The sequence below is a fragment of the Taudactylus pleione genome, unplaced genomic scaffold (assembly GCF_031769625.1).
Source record: "Taudactylus pleione unplaced genomic scaffold, aTauple2 ptg000556l, whole genome shotgun sequence".
Classification (NCBI taxonomy): Eukaryota; Metazoa; Chordata; class Amphibia; order Anura; family Myobatrachidae; genus Taudactylus; species Taudactylus pleione.
In genome coordinates this window covers 8,123,857-8,140,705 of record NW_028284958.1, presented here as the reverse complement: position 1 = coordinate 8,140,705, position 16,849 = coordinate 8,123,857, and the positions used below count along the sequence as shown (strand labels likewise).

At 43.7% G+C, this 16,849-nt stretch overlaps 1 protein-coding gene across 1 annotated transcript in view; it reads right to left on the bottom strand.

Annotated features, from left to right (window-relative positions):
• The window catches only part of ST8SIA2 (ST8 alpha-N-acetyl-neuraminide alpha-2,8-sialyltransferase 2), a 315,422-nt gene extending 299,708 nt beyond the window's left edge, over positions 1-15,714 (bottom strand). Inside the window, exon 1 of the mRNA XM_088452858.1 lies at positions 15,380-15,714. Coding sequence (XP_088308984.1) covers positions 15,380-15,477 — 98 coding nt within the window. The 5' untranslated portion in view covers positions 15,478-15,714. The remainder of the gene's footprint in view (positions 1-15,379) is intronic.
• Between the last annotated feature and the right edge of the window lie 1,135 nt (positions 15,715-16,849).

Genomic DNA, 16,849 nt, shown 5'->3' with positions numbered 1-16,849 from the left:
TCCGGCAAGCTCAGTTGTGGACATATCGGCGGTGTCGCCGATGTATTGCACCAGTGCCCGCTGCAATTAAGGGGGCCACACTGTAGTATTGACAGAAGTGATAATAATGAGTCACAATGCGGCTGGCCTAAACAAAGAAGTAGGAGGCGGTCCGGCACGCCTCATCTCCTCCCCTATTATCTTCTCTCCTCCCCTCCTCTTATCTCATCCTCTCTGTGGCGAGACGGCCGCCATACCACCCAGGGGTCCGACGTCACAATCTAATGATCGGCTCCGGCATGAAAACCAGAGGAGAGGAGCACTACAGTAACTACACTACAGTCAGACTGTGTAAAGGTCAGTTCTTCACTCACAGTTAACTCCTGATTTTTCTCTCTCCATCACCCTTTTTGTCTCCGTTACCCTTTCCCTGTCACACAATGCTTCTCCCAATCACCCTCTGCTTGTCACCCTCTCCCCGTCACCCTCTGCCTCTACCTGTTCCCCTCTCCCTGTTACCTGCTGCTTCTCCTTGTCACCATCTCCCATCAATCTCTCCCCGTCACCCACTGCCCCTCACCCTCTTTCTTTCACCTACACTCAGTCACCCTTACTCTCTCTCTGTCACCCACTGCTTCTACCTATCGCCTTCTGCTTGTTATCCTCTCCACGTCACCCACTGCTTCTCAATATCACCCGCTGCTTGTCACCCTTTCCATGTCACCCTCTACCTCTCCCAGTCACGCTCTCCTTGTCCCCCTCTCTCCGTCACCTTCTGCCTCTCTGTTACCCTCTCCCTGTCCCCCTCTCTTTCTCTCCATCACCCTTTCTCTCTCACCCTCTGCCTCTCCCTGTCACCCTATGCCTCCCCAGTCAGCCTCTACCTCCCCCTGTCACCCACCACTGTGGGACATATTGTGAAATATATATATATATATTTTATATATTATCCTTCATTTTCACAAGGTTTCCACAGAGCCTAACAAAGTACATGAATTGTTTGAGGGAGGGTGGGCGTGGGCCCAAACCGGTATCTTGCCTGAATCCGGCTCTGAAGCCAATTAGTGGCTCAACTCAGATAAGTAAAATTATAATTTGTTGGATTAACCTGAAAAAGAAATCTCAGCCCACAAGGGCAAGATGGCCACTCGATGTGCGCTGATGTTACTGGTATTTATGCAGGTATGCGTCATCAAGAAGGCAGCAGTGGGCGTTTTTATGCTCGGTGATCTTTGCAGACATTAGCATATTTTCATAGCTGCATTGCATATCAAAAAATGCAACTGCAATCGCATTAGCCTCCATCTCTGAATCAGAACCCACAGTCATATAACATTAAGATAAGGTTGATATATTTTTTTTTAAAGTGTGAAAACCTTAAAAGCCTTTTTTTTTAACAGCAATGCAGATCTATTTTGTGCAATTAAATATTTTAAAACCTGTATTTATTTTTACTTCTCTGTGTATAACAGACAGATGTGTTATGCCAACCTTGGAGTCTCAGGTATTGCCAGGTCACTACAGCCCATGATCGTGCTACAAAACTCTCCTTGTTCTCATCTGAAAAAATTTGCTGGGTTCTGTGCTTTTGGGAAATATTCTATATAATAGTAACAAAACTGTCTATAATCATTGATGGAATGGATCTTCATGTTTCTCCGCTGATCACCGTCACCTGCCAGGCCAGCTAACAGGGAGATTGCTCATTTAATAGGATCAATGATCTTCGATCACTACTATTTATTTCACACAATTGTGGGTTAAGTTCCTCTGACTTGCTAGCTCAATTTCATTCACATCAATCTATTCCACCATGATACCTGTGATTAGCCAATAATAATATTGATTTGCTGTTTGACTTGTTTTGTGTTTGGCCACATTCAGAGTTGAACAACCACTGTGGAAGGAATGCTGTTGCTCACTGTATCAATAAAATATATTAAGAGAATGTATACTGTAGTTTACCATCTATACTGATCATTTCTCATTAAATGGCAAATTCCATAGCTTTTACCAAGAGCAAAACCTGGGATTTTGCTGGGTCTACCCGGGTTGCAGCTCAATGTAAAAGGGTCCCTGAAAAATAACCTGGGTCAAGTGACCCTGCAATCCAACCCGGGTAGCTACCAGGGTCAGACCCAGGATGGACCTGGGTAATGGTGCAGTGTGAACGGCGCAACCCGGGTTATCTGACCTGGGTCATGCCTAAAATGAGCTGATTGGTGGTTGTGGAGCAATCACCTCCCACTTTTTATGACCTCACAACTTTAGCAGGGCAGACCCAGGTTCAGTGTGATCGGGGCTGACCTGAGAATAACCCAGATCGATGGTGTTGTGTAAACAGTGTCTGACCTGGGTTGGAACCATGTCTGAAAACCTAGGTCGGACCCAAGTTTTTGGTGGAAAAGAGGTATTATACCTCTTTTCCACCAAAAACCCAGGTCTGACCTGGGATTTTGGACATGGTTCCAACCCTGGTCAGACCCAGATCAGGCCCATTTACACTGCACTTTCGATCTGGGTAACTCCCAGGTCAGCCTTGTTCACACTGAACTCAGGTCTGCCCTGCTAAACCTGTGAGGTCATTAAAAGTGGGTGGTGAATGCCCCACAACCACCAATCAGCTCATTTTAGGCATGACCCAGGTCAGATAACCCGGGTTGCACCGTTTACACTGCACCATTACCCGGGTCCAACCCTGGTAGCTATCTGGGTTGGATTGCTGGGTCACTTGACCTGGGTTATTTTTCAGGGACCCTTTTACACTGAGCTGCGACCCGGGTAGACCCAGCAAAAACCCAGGTTTTTGCTCTGGTGTAAAAGGGGTATTAGTCTGCTGTCTGCAGGGGTGTAAGTTCATACCAGGAGCCTGGAGGCAAGATAGTTGTTGGTGCCCTCCTCTGCCTGTATGCACTACCAGTCCCAGCAGCACTCACACACACTCCCCCAAATCCACATTCACTGCACATGCCGCCAGGGCTGCCTACTTATTCCTGTGCAGAAAGCAGAACCTGGAGCAATGGAGGAGGTCAGTGTGTTCCCTCCAGGGCTGGCGTGATGGTGATCCCAGCCTGCGCAGTGCTGGAATTGCAAATGCAGCAAGGAGGTGTCTGATACCTCATTCTGCATTTGCATCTGAGATGGACAGATTTGCACAGACGCTTGTGTGCTGCTTTGAAAATCCATCCGTGTCTGAATCAGGCCCTCAGTCACACACAGATGTACAAATGTCCCACATTAGTGTAATCAGTAGCAAGGGAGTTGTGTTGCTCTCAGCTGTTTTATTAATGTGAATAAGATGCACAATTTCAGCAGGAAGTATGCGCAGTGTAGCTGAGTTGCCCGGTGACCTGGCGAGCCGAGAGGAGCTACAGTATTTGGCGCGATTGAAGCCACAGTGTATTAGTACACATCTGTATGCATTTAATGGGACACAATTTGTACTTTGGCTCAGAAGCACATTTTTAGGAGCACATTGCACAATGTAAAACAAACCAGTAAACACAAAAAAGAGCCACATATAGTAGGGAATCCCAATAGCCCCTTGATGTGTGCAGGTCAGACCATACAGGAATGCACACAGGTGCAATAGCCAGGCACACCGTGCTCGGCACTTATAAATGACCTTCTATTATGTAAGGAAAAAAAAAAAAGAACAGTATGGAAAAAGCTTCTGCTCTAATGGGTCATAGGTCAGAGGCAGTTGGAGTAACAGGTCTGCATTTGAGATGAGTGAATTGAGTAGGATTCATTCCAGAAACCTATTTGTTCTGAATTCACTACTGCTTTGACTGACAAATACTAAGCTTTGAACCTTACTGCGGATGGCCATTATTCTCTATCAATCACTTAGCTGAGCCAGAGAGTGCATATGAGCCATCTATTCTCAGCAGATCTAGATATGAATTTTCAGGTGATAGTACTAACCTTCAAAATTAGGGTCACATGTGGACTGTGCCATATCTGCTAAGTGAAACAGGGAAAAGGGCTGATGCCAACAGATGATGTTGGATGAAATACAAAGTCCTAGGCATACATTAATGAAGAGGCAGCCTGTTGATTGAAGCCAGGATATAATTCAGGAGCTCACTGGTGTCTGGAGGATTAACCCATCCACTACATGCTGGTATTTGGATTCATTGTATTTATAATCATTAGGATTCTATTTGCAAAAGCGATTTTAAACCCACTCAAATGTGAGTGTATCCTCCCCTTGTATGACTGTTTTTAGAAACATACTTGTCAATTGTTATTCATTTCATTGTAGAATAAATAATTGTTATCCGCTAAAAAGACTCATGATTCAATATTTATACAAAAGCCCTGAAATTCTATTATGTTGAGTATAATTGACACTTAGTGATTACACCAATTGTGTCTTCATAACACACTGTGCCTGAAGATGATTTGGGTACATATTGGACATAACTCAAGCAAAAAAAATAAACAAAAACAGCATATCTACATAGTTCACATCAGACATACATCACATACACTTTAACCATTTGTTTTTTGCACGAGAAATACAAAAAACAAAATTTTCTATCAGGTTTCAATAAAACTTTAAAAAACCCTCCTCTAATAAAGCAAGTGCAGCTCCCTGTGCCAGTCTGCATGTGTTTACAGTTGTGCAAACAGACCCTTAGGGGTAAATTTACTAAGATTCGAGTTTGTGTGAGCATTTTTTTCATCTCGCTAATTTACTAAATACAAACTCGAGTGAGTTTGAAGTGAGTTTTCTTTTTTCACTGTTAAAACTCGTGAGTTTGCAAACTCGAAAAAACTCACCATCGGGCAAAATAGGAAGTACTTTAGATGAAAAAGAAGCAACTCGCAAATTTACTAAGAATCGAGTTTCCAATCTCGTGTGAGATTGTAGCAAACTCACTGTGAAATAGAAGTTTCAAATAGATCACCCCCTTAGCTGCGAGTTTGGCAGAAACATACACAGATCAGTGTGATTTGTGTATGTTTCTGCCTGTATATTTACTATAAAGTGTTTTTATTTTTAAAAAATTACATAGGGTCCCCCCCCAAACTTGCCAGCCAGTCCTGGTTCCTAAAATGATGGGGAACAAAATGAATAGGGTTCAACCGTAAATTAAGAACCAGCACCAGGCAGCAGGGCCAGACCTGGTTTTAAAAACAAGTTGAAAACAAATGGCGTGTGTTTCCACCTATTTTTAAAACCAGCTCCAGACCCTTTTCTAGCGGGGGACTGATGCCACAACCAGGGGAGCCCTTTCACCGGGCCCCCCAGCCGCAGCATCAGCCCTGAATGCTAGTCAGCCCAGGCCAGGGATCCCTGGGGAGTTGGGGACCCCTCCAATAAAGTGGTCCTCCTCTCCAGGGCACCCCTGGTTGAGGCTGATAGCCTGGGGCTATCCCCACCACCCCTGGGCGGTGGGTGGCGGGTTGATAATGTAGGTGTACTGTGTAAAAATTTGAATAATTCACATTGTCATTACAGTGGAACTACAGGTCCCAGCAAGCCTCCCCTGCATGCTGGTATTTGGAGAACCACAAGTACCAGCATGCGGGGTATTAGGGTCTCAATGGTACATGTAGTTCACCCTGTAAAGAAATGTGTAAAAAAACACAACATACACTGTGAAAATATAGATTTATTACTTACATACATACACACACATACTTACCTGCTCTCAGATACTCAACATAAAGTATCCAATGGTTGTACCTGAAAAAAAGATCCAATACTCACCTTTTGTCCCAGGATGTTCTCCGCAGTAATCCAAAGAGGGCCCCGGAGACTCTGTAACAAGACCCTACAGCATATTGTTACAGTACCGCTAATGACAGCTCCGGGATTGAGCTATCATTAGTGCTGGGGTGCCAGCCAATCAGCGGCGGCTCCCATTAGCGGCCCCTCATTGGCTGGGACCCACGTGGGCTTAGCCAATGAGCGTCTCCTCCACGTGGGACCCAGCCAATGAGCGACCACTAATGGAAGCCGCCGTTGATTGGCTGGTGCCCCAGCACCGATGATAGCTCAAGCCCGGAGCTGTCATTAGCGATACTGTAACAATGTGCTGTAGCGTCTTGTTGCAGTGTCTCCAGGGCCCTCTTTGGAATACTGTGGAGAACATCGTGGGACAAAAGGTGAGTATTGGATCTTTTTTTACAGGTACAACCATTGGATACTTTACAATGAGAAGGGGACGTAAACATCTGGAAGCAGGTGAGTATGTATGTGTGTGTGTGTCTTGTTTTTTTTTACACATTTTGTTACAGGTGAACTACAGGTACCAGTGTCCCCTTAATGCCCCGCATGCTGGTACTTGTGGTTCTCCAAGTACCAGCATGCGGGGGAGGCTTGCTGGGGCCTGCAGTTCTACTGTAAAGACAATGTTAATTACATTTTTAACACTACACCTACACTATCAACCCACCACCCACCGCCAAGGGGTGGCGGGCATAGACCAGGGCTATCACCCTAGGCCAGGCGGGCCCTGGAGAGGGGAGTCCCTTTTATTGGAGGGAACCCCAACTCCCCAAGGATCCCTGGCCTGGGCTGACTAGCAGTCAGAGCTGATGGGCCCGGTGAAAGAGCACCCCTGGCTGTGGCACCAGTCCCCCACTAGAAAGGGTCCAGTGCTGGTTTGAATTTTAGGGGTACCACTACGCAAAATTTTTACCCCTATAATTAAAACCAGGACTGACCCTGCAGCCTGGTGCTGGTACCTAATTTATGGTGGAACCCTACTCGTTCTGTTCCCCGTAATTTTAGGTACCAGGACAGGCTGGCAAGTCCGGGGCTGGTTAAGCTTTAGGGGAGGAACTTATGTCATATTTTAATTTAAATATTTAACCCAATTTTTACAGGTCTTAACACACAAGCAGCTTACACATATCTCACTGATATGTGCAGGCTGCTTGCTTGGGTGAGTTTGGAAGAGAGAAAACACTGCAATCTCGGGTGAGTAATCTCATCCAAACTCTCATCTAAACTCTCCTCTAAACTCGCAATTTGGAAGAAAAAACTCGATCTGTTTCACCATCTGGGGTTTTCTGTAAAGGGGCAGGCCTAAATGCGTCTATCGTCTGGCCCCGCCCCCCGAAAGAGGTGAGCAGCAGGTCTGCTCCTGCTGCTTCTGGAAAGCTACAGAGGAATGTCTGTAAGTATGTTTCTGGGTCATCACAGCGTGCGACTGCGATACCGTATGCAAGAAGTATGGCTCCGGTGTCTCAGATCCCACAGCCATTCTGTGGAACCATAGGCTTACTCAGGACTGCAACAATCACATGATCTGCAACAGATGCTATGCCTTTGTATGCAGATGCGTGGATTTGCAAAGACGCAGGTGGCTGTCTCAATACATCTCCCGGTGGTTGCGACGTTTGCGTATATCCGCATCACAGCTGCGTGCACATTCGCAGCAGTGACGACATTAGCGTACAACTCTGAATCTGGCCAAGTGTTATGGGCATCCGCAGCCTAGTTTTATTCTGATTTAGGCCCAGCGAAAAATGAAGGATGCAACTCCACCCATATATACATATAAATGATGGTTATTATCCTAATTGCATTTATGCAAACTGATTTTGGCTTAGTTGATATCAGGGTCATGACTGCTTCCCACTCATTACACACACACTCATGCTACAGAAGAAAGAGAAGTATTTAATGTCTCCTCTCAGAACTGGCTGATTCACCGGCATTGTAATAATGTCACATTGTACATGTTAGTCTTGTCTAGCCATTTCCTAATTTCTCCTCCCTTAGTAATACACTACAAAGTTTACCTAAACAATCATGAAAATTATGTACCCATGGTAAATACTGCATAGTTTATATAAAAAATAATGTTACTTCAAGTGGAACATACATAAAATGCATTAATATAACATTCATCAATTCATGTCTTTCTACGTGAGTCATTGTTAACATATACTGATTTATGTCACTTCCACAATCTCAGGAAATGTTACAATACTAGAAATGATCTCTGATATTAAAGTACAGAGTATATAAAGCTAAAGAGTGATAAACATGACTGCACAGTGTTGGAATGCAATAATAGTTGGTATGAACTCTGACCCCGACCCCTCCATCAGTGATGTTACGTCCAGAGTTACACACATCTACAGTCTATAAACACTTCTGTAATTCCCCATATTCAGGAATGGGGAATAACCACACTAGTCTCTTCTGAGATAGCATTTCCCAATAGAAATTAATATATTGGTGTTTACCTGTGTGTATACTCTGGCAGAACCGACACATTGGTACATTTGAATGTTGCAGCCAAATGTATGCACTTTATTAAATGATCACTAATTAATATGATCTTCCAGAGTAATACACATCTACAGTCTCCAAACACTTCTGCTATCCCCCATACTTGGACTGTACACCCTACTTTTACCATAGGAAGAGGTGCTACCATGCTGACACTTGTAGTGTCATGTAGAAAAAAAAGGTGTACACTCCAAAGAATATTGATAGTCATGTCATATAGTTATAATAAATTCTATAATCAACCTGGGGTATAAACAGTGGCATCACAATGGGGGTGCGGGCCGCACCAGGGTGTCACCCTTGAAGGGGGTGACACCAAATGCCAGTTCCTCTTCAGTGACAGGAGCCAGGTGCTGCAGTGTGACATTCTCCTGCAGCACTCAGCTCCATCCACAGAGGAGCCGCCAACAGTGCAGGCACAGGTCTCCGGGGGCAGCTTAGCATTTCCGGGGATGCTGGGCACATCCCCAGAGTGACGTGATCGGGATTTCCTGATAGGCCACGCCCCTTTGTTAGACCGCCCCCTTTTTGGGCTCGCAGCAGAGCCACGTGATGGGGGAGGGCTATAGAGTGTGCCCCGGTGTCACCACTTCTGGTGACACCTATGGGTATAAATTAGGCTTTTAGCATGTTTGGGTAAAAATGTGTGCCGATCTACCACGTCAAGGTGAAGATCATTAACACTATTAATACTAGCACAAAGGGGTGTATTTACTAAGCCTTGGATGGAGATAAAGTGAATGGAGTTAAATCAGCTCCTATCTTACATGTCACAGGCTGTGTTTGAAAAATGACATTTAGGAGATGGTTGTTTGGAACTATGGGGTCTATTTACTAAGCAGTGTTAGGAGACAGAGTGAAAAGTGATAAGAAAGTGATACGGTGCCAGCCAATCAGCTCCCAACTGTCATCTCACAGGCTGTGTTTGAAAAATTACAGTTGGGAGCTGATTACCTGGCACCTTATCACTTTCTTATCACTTTTCACTCTGTCTCCTAACACTGCTTAGTAAATAGACCCCTTTATCTCCGTTCACTTTATCTCCATTCAAGGCTTAGTAAATAGACCCCATAATATCAATGTATCAAGGACTTACCATAATAGTGCCCCCTAACCTGTAAATAGCAATGCTGGACCTGTGCTGACTAAAATCACCTAAGGACAGGTGGGAGGGGTGCTAGTAACAAGCAGAAAATGTCTCGACCTTTGGGTTGGGTATATTTTGTCAACATTCATCATACTGACAGTCATAATGTCAACATGAGAATATTTATATTGACCATGACAACATTTATCGACATGATTAGAATGTCAACAAAACTGTGTGCCCTGGCAGTGCAGCGGCCTCACTTACCTGGCAATGCAGCATTGTCTTCTGGGTCCGGATGTCAGCTTATACAGGGGTAATGAGTATGATAACCCTATCCCTAATCTTAACCCTCTCCCTGCAGCCTCCTCCTATCTCTAGCATTAATACTAACCCTAATCCCCGCAGCCTAACCCTAACCCTCCCTGTAGTGCTAATTCTCCCCTCCCGCAGCCTAACCTTAACCTTCCCCTCCTGCAACTTATCCCTAGCCCATGTTGACCTTGTGAATATGACAATATTTTGCAGATGTCGACATGTTCATGTAGACACTAGCTAGTAGCTAGGACGCTTTAATTCGGGACACGTGAGTTACACAGGTTCTGTGGCTAATTAAAACCAGGTGAAATGGAGACTTGAAGTTAGCCAGCCACAGAACCTGTGTAATTCATATATGTCCCAAATTAAAGGGATGACATGGCAAGCCTATCCATAGCAAGATGTGAAGGGGCCCACAAAGATTCAAATGAAGAACACCATCCCGTAACTCACTTTGTCAGGCTGACTGTCCACCTCCACCCATTTCATCCCAAACAGACTAAAAACAATTTGTAAAGGACATTTTTTTCCATAGAACTGAACATGATGGGGTTATTAAATCTGAATAGAAGGTATTTTCTCATTGTGTTGCTTGTTGCAAAGAAAAAAAATACTGTTGAGTGCGCCCGAGGAACATGAAAAGACTATTATATCTGAAGCACAATTCAAAATAATCTTTTATTTAACATTGTGAGTGCTTATAGAGTAAGAACGATGGTACAACTTCAGCTCAGCAACTGCAATCTTATGCTATTAGCACAATCACAGGAGAAGGAAAATGGTGCCTATTCCACTGGTCACTTAGAGATTCAACATTGAAAGCTGTTTTGGATTTTATACCGTTATTGTGGGTCCACATGAAACAAACAATCTTGTTATAGGAAATATAGGAGCTGATTCAGACCCGCTCGCTAGGATGCGATCGCTCGTAGCTGGCCGATATTTGCAATCTGTGCATGCGTATGTATCACAATGAGCATACGCGAACCACTGCAAAAGATTGGGAAGCACTCGCTCGCCCAGCAAAGACAGCCCAGGTGAATGAGTGACAGGAGAGGCCATTTGTGGGTGGTAACAGGGGCAGGCCCCTAGAAACGGGGAAGTGGAGGTATGAACGCAGGCATGCCTGAGTGTTTCAACGCCGTTTCAGAGGCATCCATAATTAACAGGCAGCGTCATAGTACATAGTCAATCTCAAGCGTTGCGAGCACATCCGATGGTGCTCGATGTACCAATGTTTTCATGCACTTCCTAAAGATGACGTGCGCAAGTGGGAGTCTTTAGAATGGCTGATGGGCATCTGCATACACAAAGTGATCGCACACCAAGACATAGTGGGCATACTAATGCCTTGCCGTGCAATCGCCTGCCGTGCTGGGCATGCGCTGGATTTGCATACGCTGGCAGCGAGAGAATGCATCTAGCGAGCGGGTCTGAATGAGCTCCATAGTTCAAGGTAATGACAGATTGATTGAAACCATTAGATTGCTGGGAACAGGGGCGTATCTATAATGGGTGTACACCCTGCACCCATATTATCTAATACTTACCTCTCCGAGGTCCCGCGTCAGGTGTCTCAGCCCTGCACAAAATGCTGGAAAATGGCCACCGCCGCCAATTTTCCGGCGTTTTGTGCATGCGCAGTGAGGAAATCGCCGGTAAGTCAGGGGCCGTGCCATTTCCCCAGTGACCTGTGCATGTGCAGTAGACTCTGGGCACACTCTAGTGCCCAGAGTCTATTGATGCTGCGGTCGGTGGCCATACGCGTCAGAGAGGAGGGGGCCCCGGACAGGGAATGAACATGGGGCCCTCCTCTCTTAAAACGCCCCTGGCTGGGAATGAAAACTCTAGAAAGTGGAACAGAAAATTAGTTAAAATTCAATTCTCCTATGTCCTAGGCTTTGCTGCACCATTAAAAATGTTGACACAAAGGGACCTATGCGGCATTGCAATTTGCAGATGAATCTTGTGACTTATAGCACTAATTCTGCCCTGTAGCGACGTGCATAAATCTACGGGCAATTCACACTTGTATGAAGATCAATCTCAACTCCACATATTGGTGAATGGCCAAAACTGGGTGGTAACGTGGCACTGTCACTAAACTTCAGACTCCTGATTTAGGGGGCCTATTTATTATTTATTGTGTAATTACCTGATAAATGATAAATGTATTCATATTTGTTAGCTCCGATTTTCTCTGATATTTATCAATTTCTGCTTACAGAGACAGTGGATTCGAAAAGAGTCTGTACTAGCGCATCGCTTTTGCCTTTGCAAAATCTTTCACCACTAGCTTAATGCAGCAGCAAAACATTTCCTAGATGCCCTGCTAGAAGTTGCTCCATGTGAGACCATCGGCTCCCAGTTCAGCTGTCTGAGAGGCATCATATAGGCTACAATGACTAATGTCATCTGATTGGTAAATTGGTCAGACCATAATCCCCATTTGATATCTCCTGCATTAGGCTCTTCTTAAATAACCCCAATAGTTTCCATATGATTTTCAGCTTCTTCAATAGACCCTTCATATAAATTTCCAGAATTAATTGGAATAGAACACAAGTTTTTTTACTTCTTTGGGCATCCCAACAGAAGCAAGAGATGGTATAGATAGTTTGATAAAAAAAAAGAATTTCTTATTGGGTTCCGATTCTCTATTACTATCACAGGAGTTCTATTTAAAAGAGGAAAATACACCAGCATACTGTATACAATATTAACATGAAGCGGCACAGCATGGACTGTATGGTAAGTAAACAGTTTATTTGTTCCGGATTGGTGAAAAACCCAAACAATAATGATGAATTAACAAACTAATCAAAAATGAATCATGGTGGCTTCAGTCCTCTGTAGCCTCACTAACCACTTGTTGCATTTTAGGCACCATCTAGACTGAGCAGCAATGTACTACATGTATTGTACAGTAGATATATTACACAAGAAAAAAACAAATCTCCTACCTGCACAAAGCACCTCAGATGGAAGGGCAAGCCAGATTTAGCATTGACATGGTAAAGTATTATTCATTGCATATGGAAAAAATACATAAGCAAGAATGATCTGTTTGATATATTGATTAGGTAAGTAAGCATTTTAGTAACAGACTGGCACATAATCAATCATGTACATCTTCCATATTGACTTGTGCTGATCTACTTCTACTGTACTATAAGGAGGACTGAGAAGTACCTGCAGTTATTGAATTTAGTTTTACATTGTAGTTTTACATTGTTTACTTTAATGTTGCTTTTCTGCTGTCTCCAAGATTTAAAAGTAAATACCGTATGTTCTGGACAGGTCTTGACATTAAAGAAATGTATGTTTTTCAACAAGTGCTTAGAGATGTGAAAAAAGCCAAATGCAGGCAGAAAAACACTAGCTTTGTGAAAGGTGCACTCTTCAGGGCTGTAAATGTCAAGTATTGCTACCGATTTATATTACTCTTTAACCCACTAATTAGGAGTTGTCAACAAGGTTTTTGAACAGAACAGGATTGTACAAAATAAAGTGAAGAAACACTCAGACACATAATAAAAATATTTCTATTTTTTAGTTCAGCAAAGTATTTTTTTTTTCAGTAGACCCACCCATATCAGCAGCCAGACTCTGATCCCAAGAAGTGTCTACCAAAGGCATATTGTACAATCATAATATAACAACTGGACAACAACTATGATTTAGATTAAAGTTTGACACTTTATGATGTATTTGGATAGGTCAAACAGTTATGAAACAACTTACAGAAGTATGGTCACTGAACAAAAACAGAAGCCAATGTGTGATGTTGATCTTGAATGTGATATATCTTTTAGGTCTCCTCTGTACAGTATGTGAATGCATCAATTAAAAGAACAGACAAAATGGGATTTCTGCACAGTTTCCACTATGACTAAATATTATAAAGGATTTTTCTGATGCCAAGTACATCATCCATCAGATACTGAGTATCTGAATATCATAACATATTATAATGTATAGTATAGGTACATATATGGGTCAATTTACTAAGCCTTAGATGGAGATAAAGTGAACGGAGATAAAGTACCATCCAATCAGCTCCTAACTGCCATGTCACTGGCTGTGTTTAAAAAATGACAGTTAGGAACTGTTTGGCTGATACTTTGCGGTCTATTTACTAAGCAGTGTCTATTTACTAAGTGATAAGTTGCCAGCCAATCAGCTCCTAACTGCCATCTCACAGGCTGCGTTTGAAAAATGACAGTTGGGAGCTGATTGGCTGGCACCTTATCACTTTTCACTCTGTCTCCTAACACTGCTTAGTAAATAGACCCCCTTTATCCTTATTCATTTTATCTCCATCCAATGCTAATAGACCCTATATTACTTTATTTGAATTTTAATCATTAAAAAGGAAGAGTTAACAGTAGTTCAGGTAATTTTCTGTAGTGATTCACAAAATCATAATAGATTTTCAATTCATTGATATCATAAACCAGCCCCAGTGGCACAGCCATCCTTACCAACAAGAGCAAAGGCTGCACTGAGAATAAAAACTCTCAACACACCCAGACTATACCAGGAAAAGCTTAGCTCATCCCCACTGCTGTCCAATATTGATCCAGACACGTGTGATGACAGTGCCAGTAATGGGGGCCACTCACCACACCTCACACTGCAAAGAACTTCACTGGCAGACGGTGATACAGACAACACAAACCCTGCATTGTACATCCACAATGAAGCAAAACTCCAATAGGTCATCCATGACCGAGTGACAGAAATGAATAAATCAATAGAACAAAATATAATTCCCACTGTGAAAGTTCTAATATTAGTATTGCTACAGACTACAGCAGTTATTGAGCTCTCCGTGAAGTATTGGAGAAAACAACTAATGAGGCTTCAAGTAAGATAATAAAATGCTAATACTTTCCTATAGAACTGAATAAACCTATACAGAAAAGAACACATGCAGTAGAGTCTTAATTCCCTCTCCATGCTGAATGTAGCACTAGAAACGAGCCCTTACTCCCCAACTTGAGCATTTACTCCCCATACACAAGACAATCCCCCTTAACTCCCCATACACGAGACAATCCCCCTTTACTCTGGTACAGTGAAACTGCGAATAACTCATTAAATCAGTTATGGTTCCTTTACATGAGCCTTTAACTCCCCATACTTTAAAGTGAGTTCATTCTTTCTTTGCAGAGTAGCATGGCTGTGCATTCTGACACATTGCATTGTGATGGGAACACAGCTTTGCATCGTAAGTATTGTTTTCCAGCATCCCCTGTTCTGCATCATAAGCTCTGATTTGTCTCAAAGGCATGGTCCTACATTAAGCACATTGCTTTCCAACAATATGTTACGTTTGCATGAGGATTTCATTACAAGCTTCTGTCGGCACCCTTTCCATCCCAAGTACTGTTTTGCATTCTCTTTGCTGATGTTATCCTGACCCTGATGACAATACTGTAAGCAAAGCTGATGGAGCCATCAGCAGTGATGGTCAGTATAAACAGACCGACATCAAAAGTATTGATTCAGTGGATAAATCAGCATTGCATGTCATGCTAGAGCTACTGTACATATACACGGTCACAGCACCTGATCCATGCTGGGTTTAAACTACAACTCTTTGTTATAGGAAATAAATGGAACAAGGTAGACTTATGCTAAGTAAGAGGACAAAGAAACTATATAATCAGCGATTTCCCCAGTACACCCAAGCTGTTCCAACATGAAAGCTTATAGACATAATTAATTACCCCATCTCCTCTTCTAGCTCAGATATATCCGCCAAGATGAGGAACACCACTAACAAGGTGACAGTGGCGAGTACCCAGCTCCTGAAGTCCGGATTCATGGCTCTGTCTGCTGAGGCTGGCAATGCAAATAATAAAAGCAGGAGGAGAAATTCAGCTCTTTGTACCAGCAGCTCCACAGCTGCTTCAAGTCAATCCCAGTTCATTGCAAGCAGCAGCGACGCCAGGGGTCCCCTTATTTCTCCTGTGATGAGTGTATGTGGGGATTGTACTGGTGGCAGATCATTGTCACCTATCATCAGAGTACATGCTGCTGTTCTCACAGACACTGGGAAGGAGAGAAGAGATCCATGCAGGGCACTGACATCCACTGGCTGACACAGAGATCCTCCCTCTTTCCCCCCCACTCCCTCTCTTTTTCTTAAAGTTAGTGTGACAAAGGAGAAGTCCTCACCTGGGAACAATGCTCAGCAGGAGGCAGGGGACGGATGTTTAATAATATTAATAAAGGAAAACCATAGTTACATTACACTAGGGAGAAAGAAAGAAGTGGTATATGCACACAGAGATAAATTACCTAATGCAAAGTGCCCACTGATGGCTTACGTTCTGGCAGAGCGCTGAAACAGGTTTCATTAACAGCATTTACCATGCAGTGGCATTGAGTTTCTAATAGGCTTGTATAAATACTGCTTCACATGCTAACTCTTAACAAGATTGCATAGAAAAGCTGGGATTCTGAACACATGCCAGCAGATAGCAGACTTCAGTTGGCATGTAAAGAGAATTGTGGTTACAAGATGCTGGTGCAATATTCAGCACATATTGTTTTATTAACAAAGTAACATATTCCAGGGGTTCTCAACCACTATCCACAAGGACATGTTTTCTGGATTTCTGTCTATGGTAACTTGTGAGATAAATACTGACCCGGCAAAATAGATTCATTCACCTGTGTATGATTAAAGAAATCCTGTTGGTGGTACTTGAGGATTAGGGTTGACAATACCTGGCATATTCATTTTTCTACTGGTCAGGGGCCTATGAAGAGTGGATCCAGGGCCAGATTAAAGGCAGGGCAACAGGGGCTGTCATCCCGGGGCCCCCACACACTGTCCTCGACCCCTGGCCGGCTAAAAAGGTTGGTCGCAATCTACTGGAAGCTCGCGGTGCTCCTGCATGTAGATCGCGACCAACTTACTGGAAGGTAACTGGGAACGCTGGCCTCTGAATCCTCTGATCGCTTCAGAGGCCAGCGTTCCCAGTGATGCATTGCGCGAGTGACGTCATGACGTTACCCATGATGAGAGGAGCCTGCTCGCCTTTACTGGATCCAATTAGATCCAGCAGGCAGCGGACAGCAGCAGAGATGGTGGGACCCGGGAACCCTGACAGCATGGAGCGAAGGCAGGTAAGTTTTTTCACAGCAGCGGGAAGGAGGAGTTAGTACAGGGGGCACTACTTTAGGGTGCA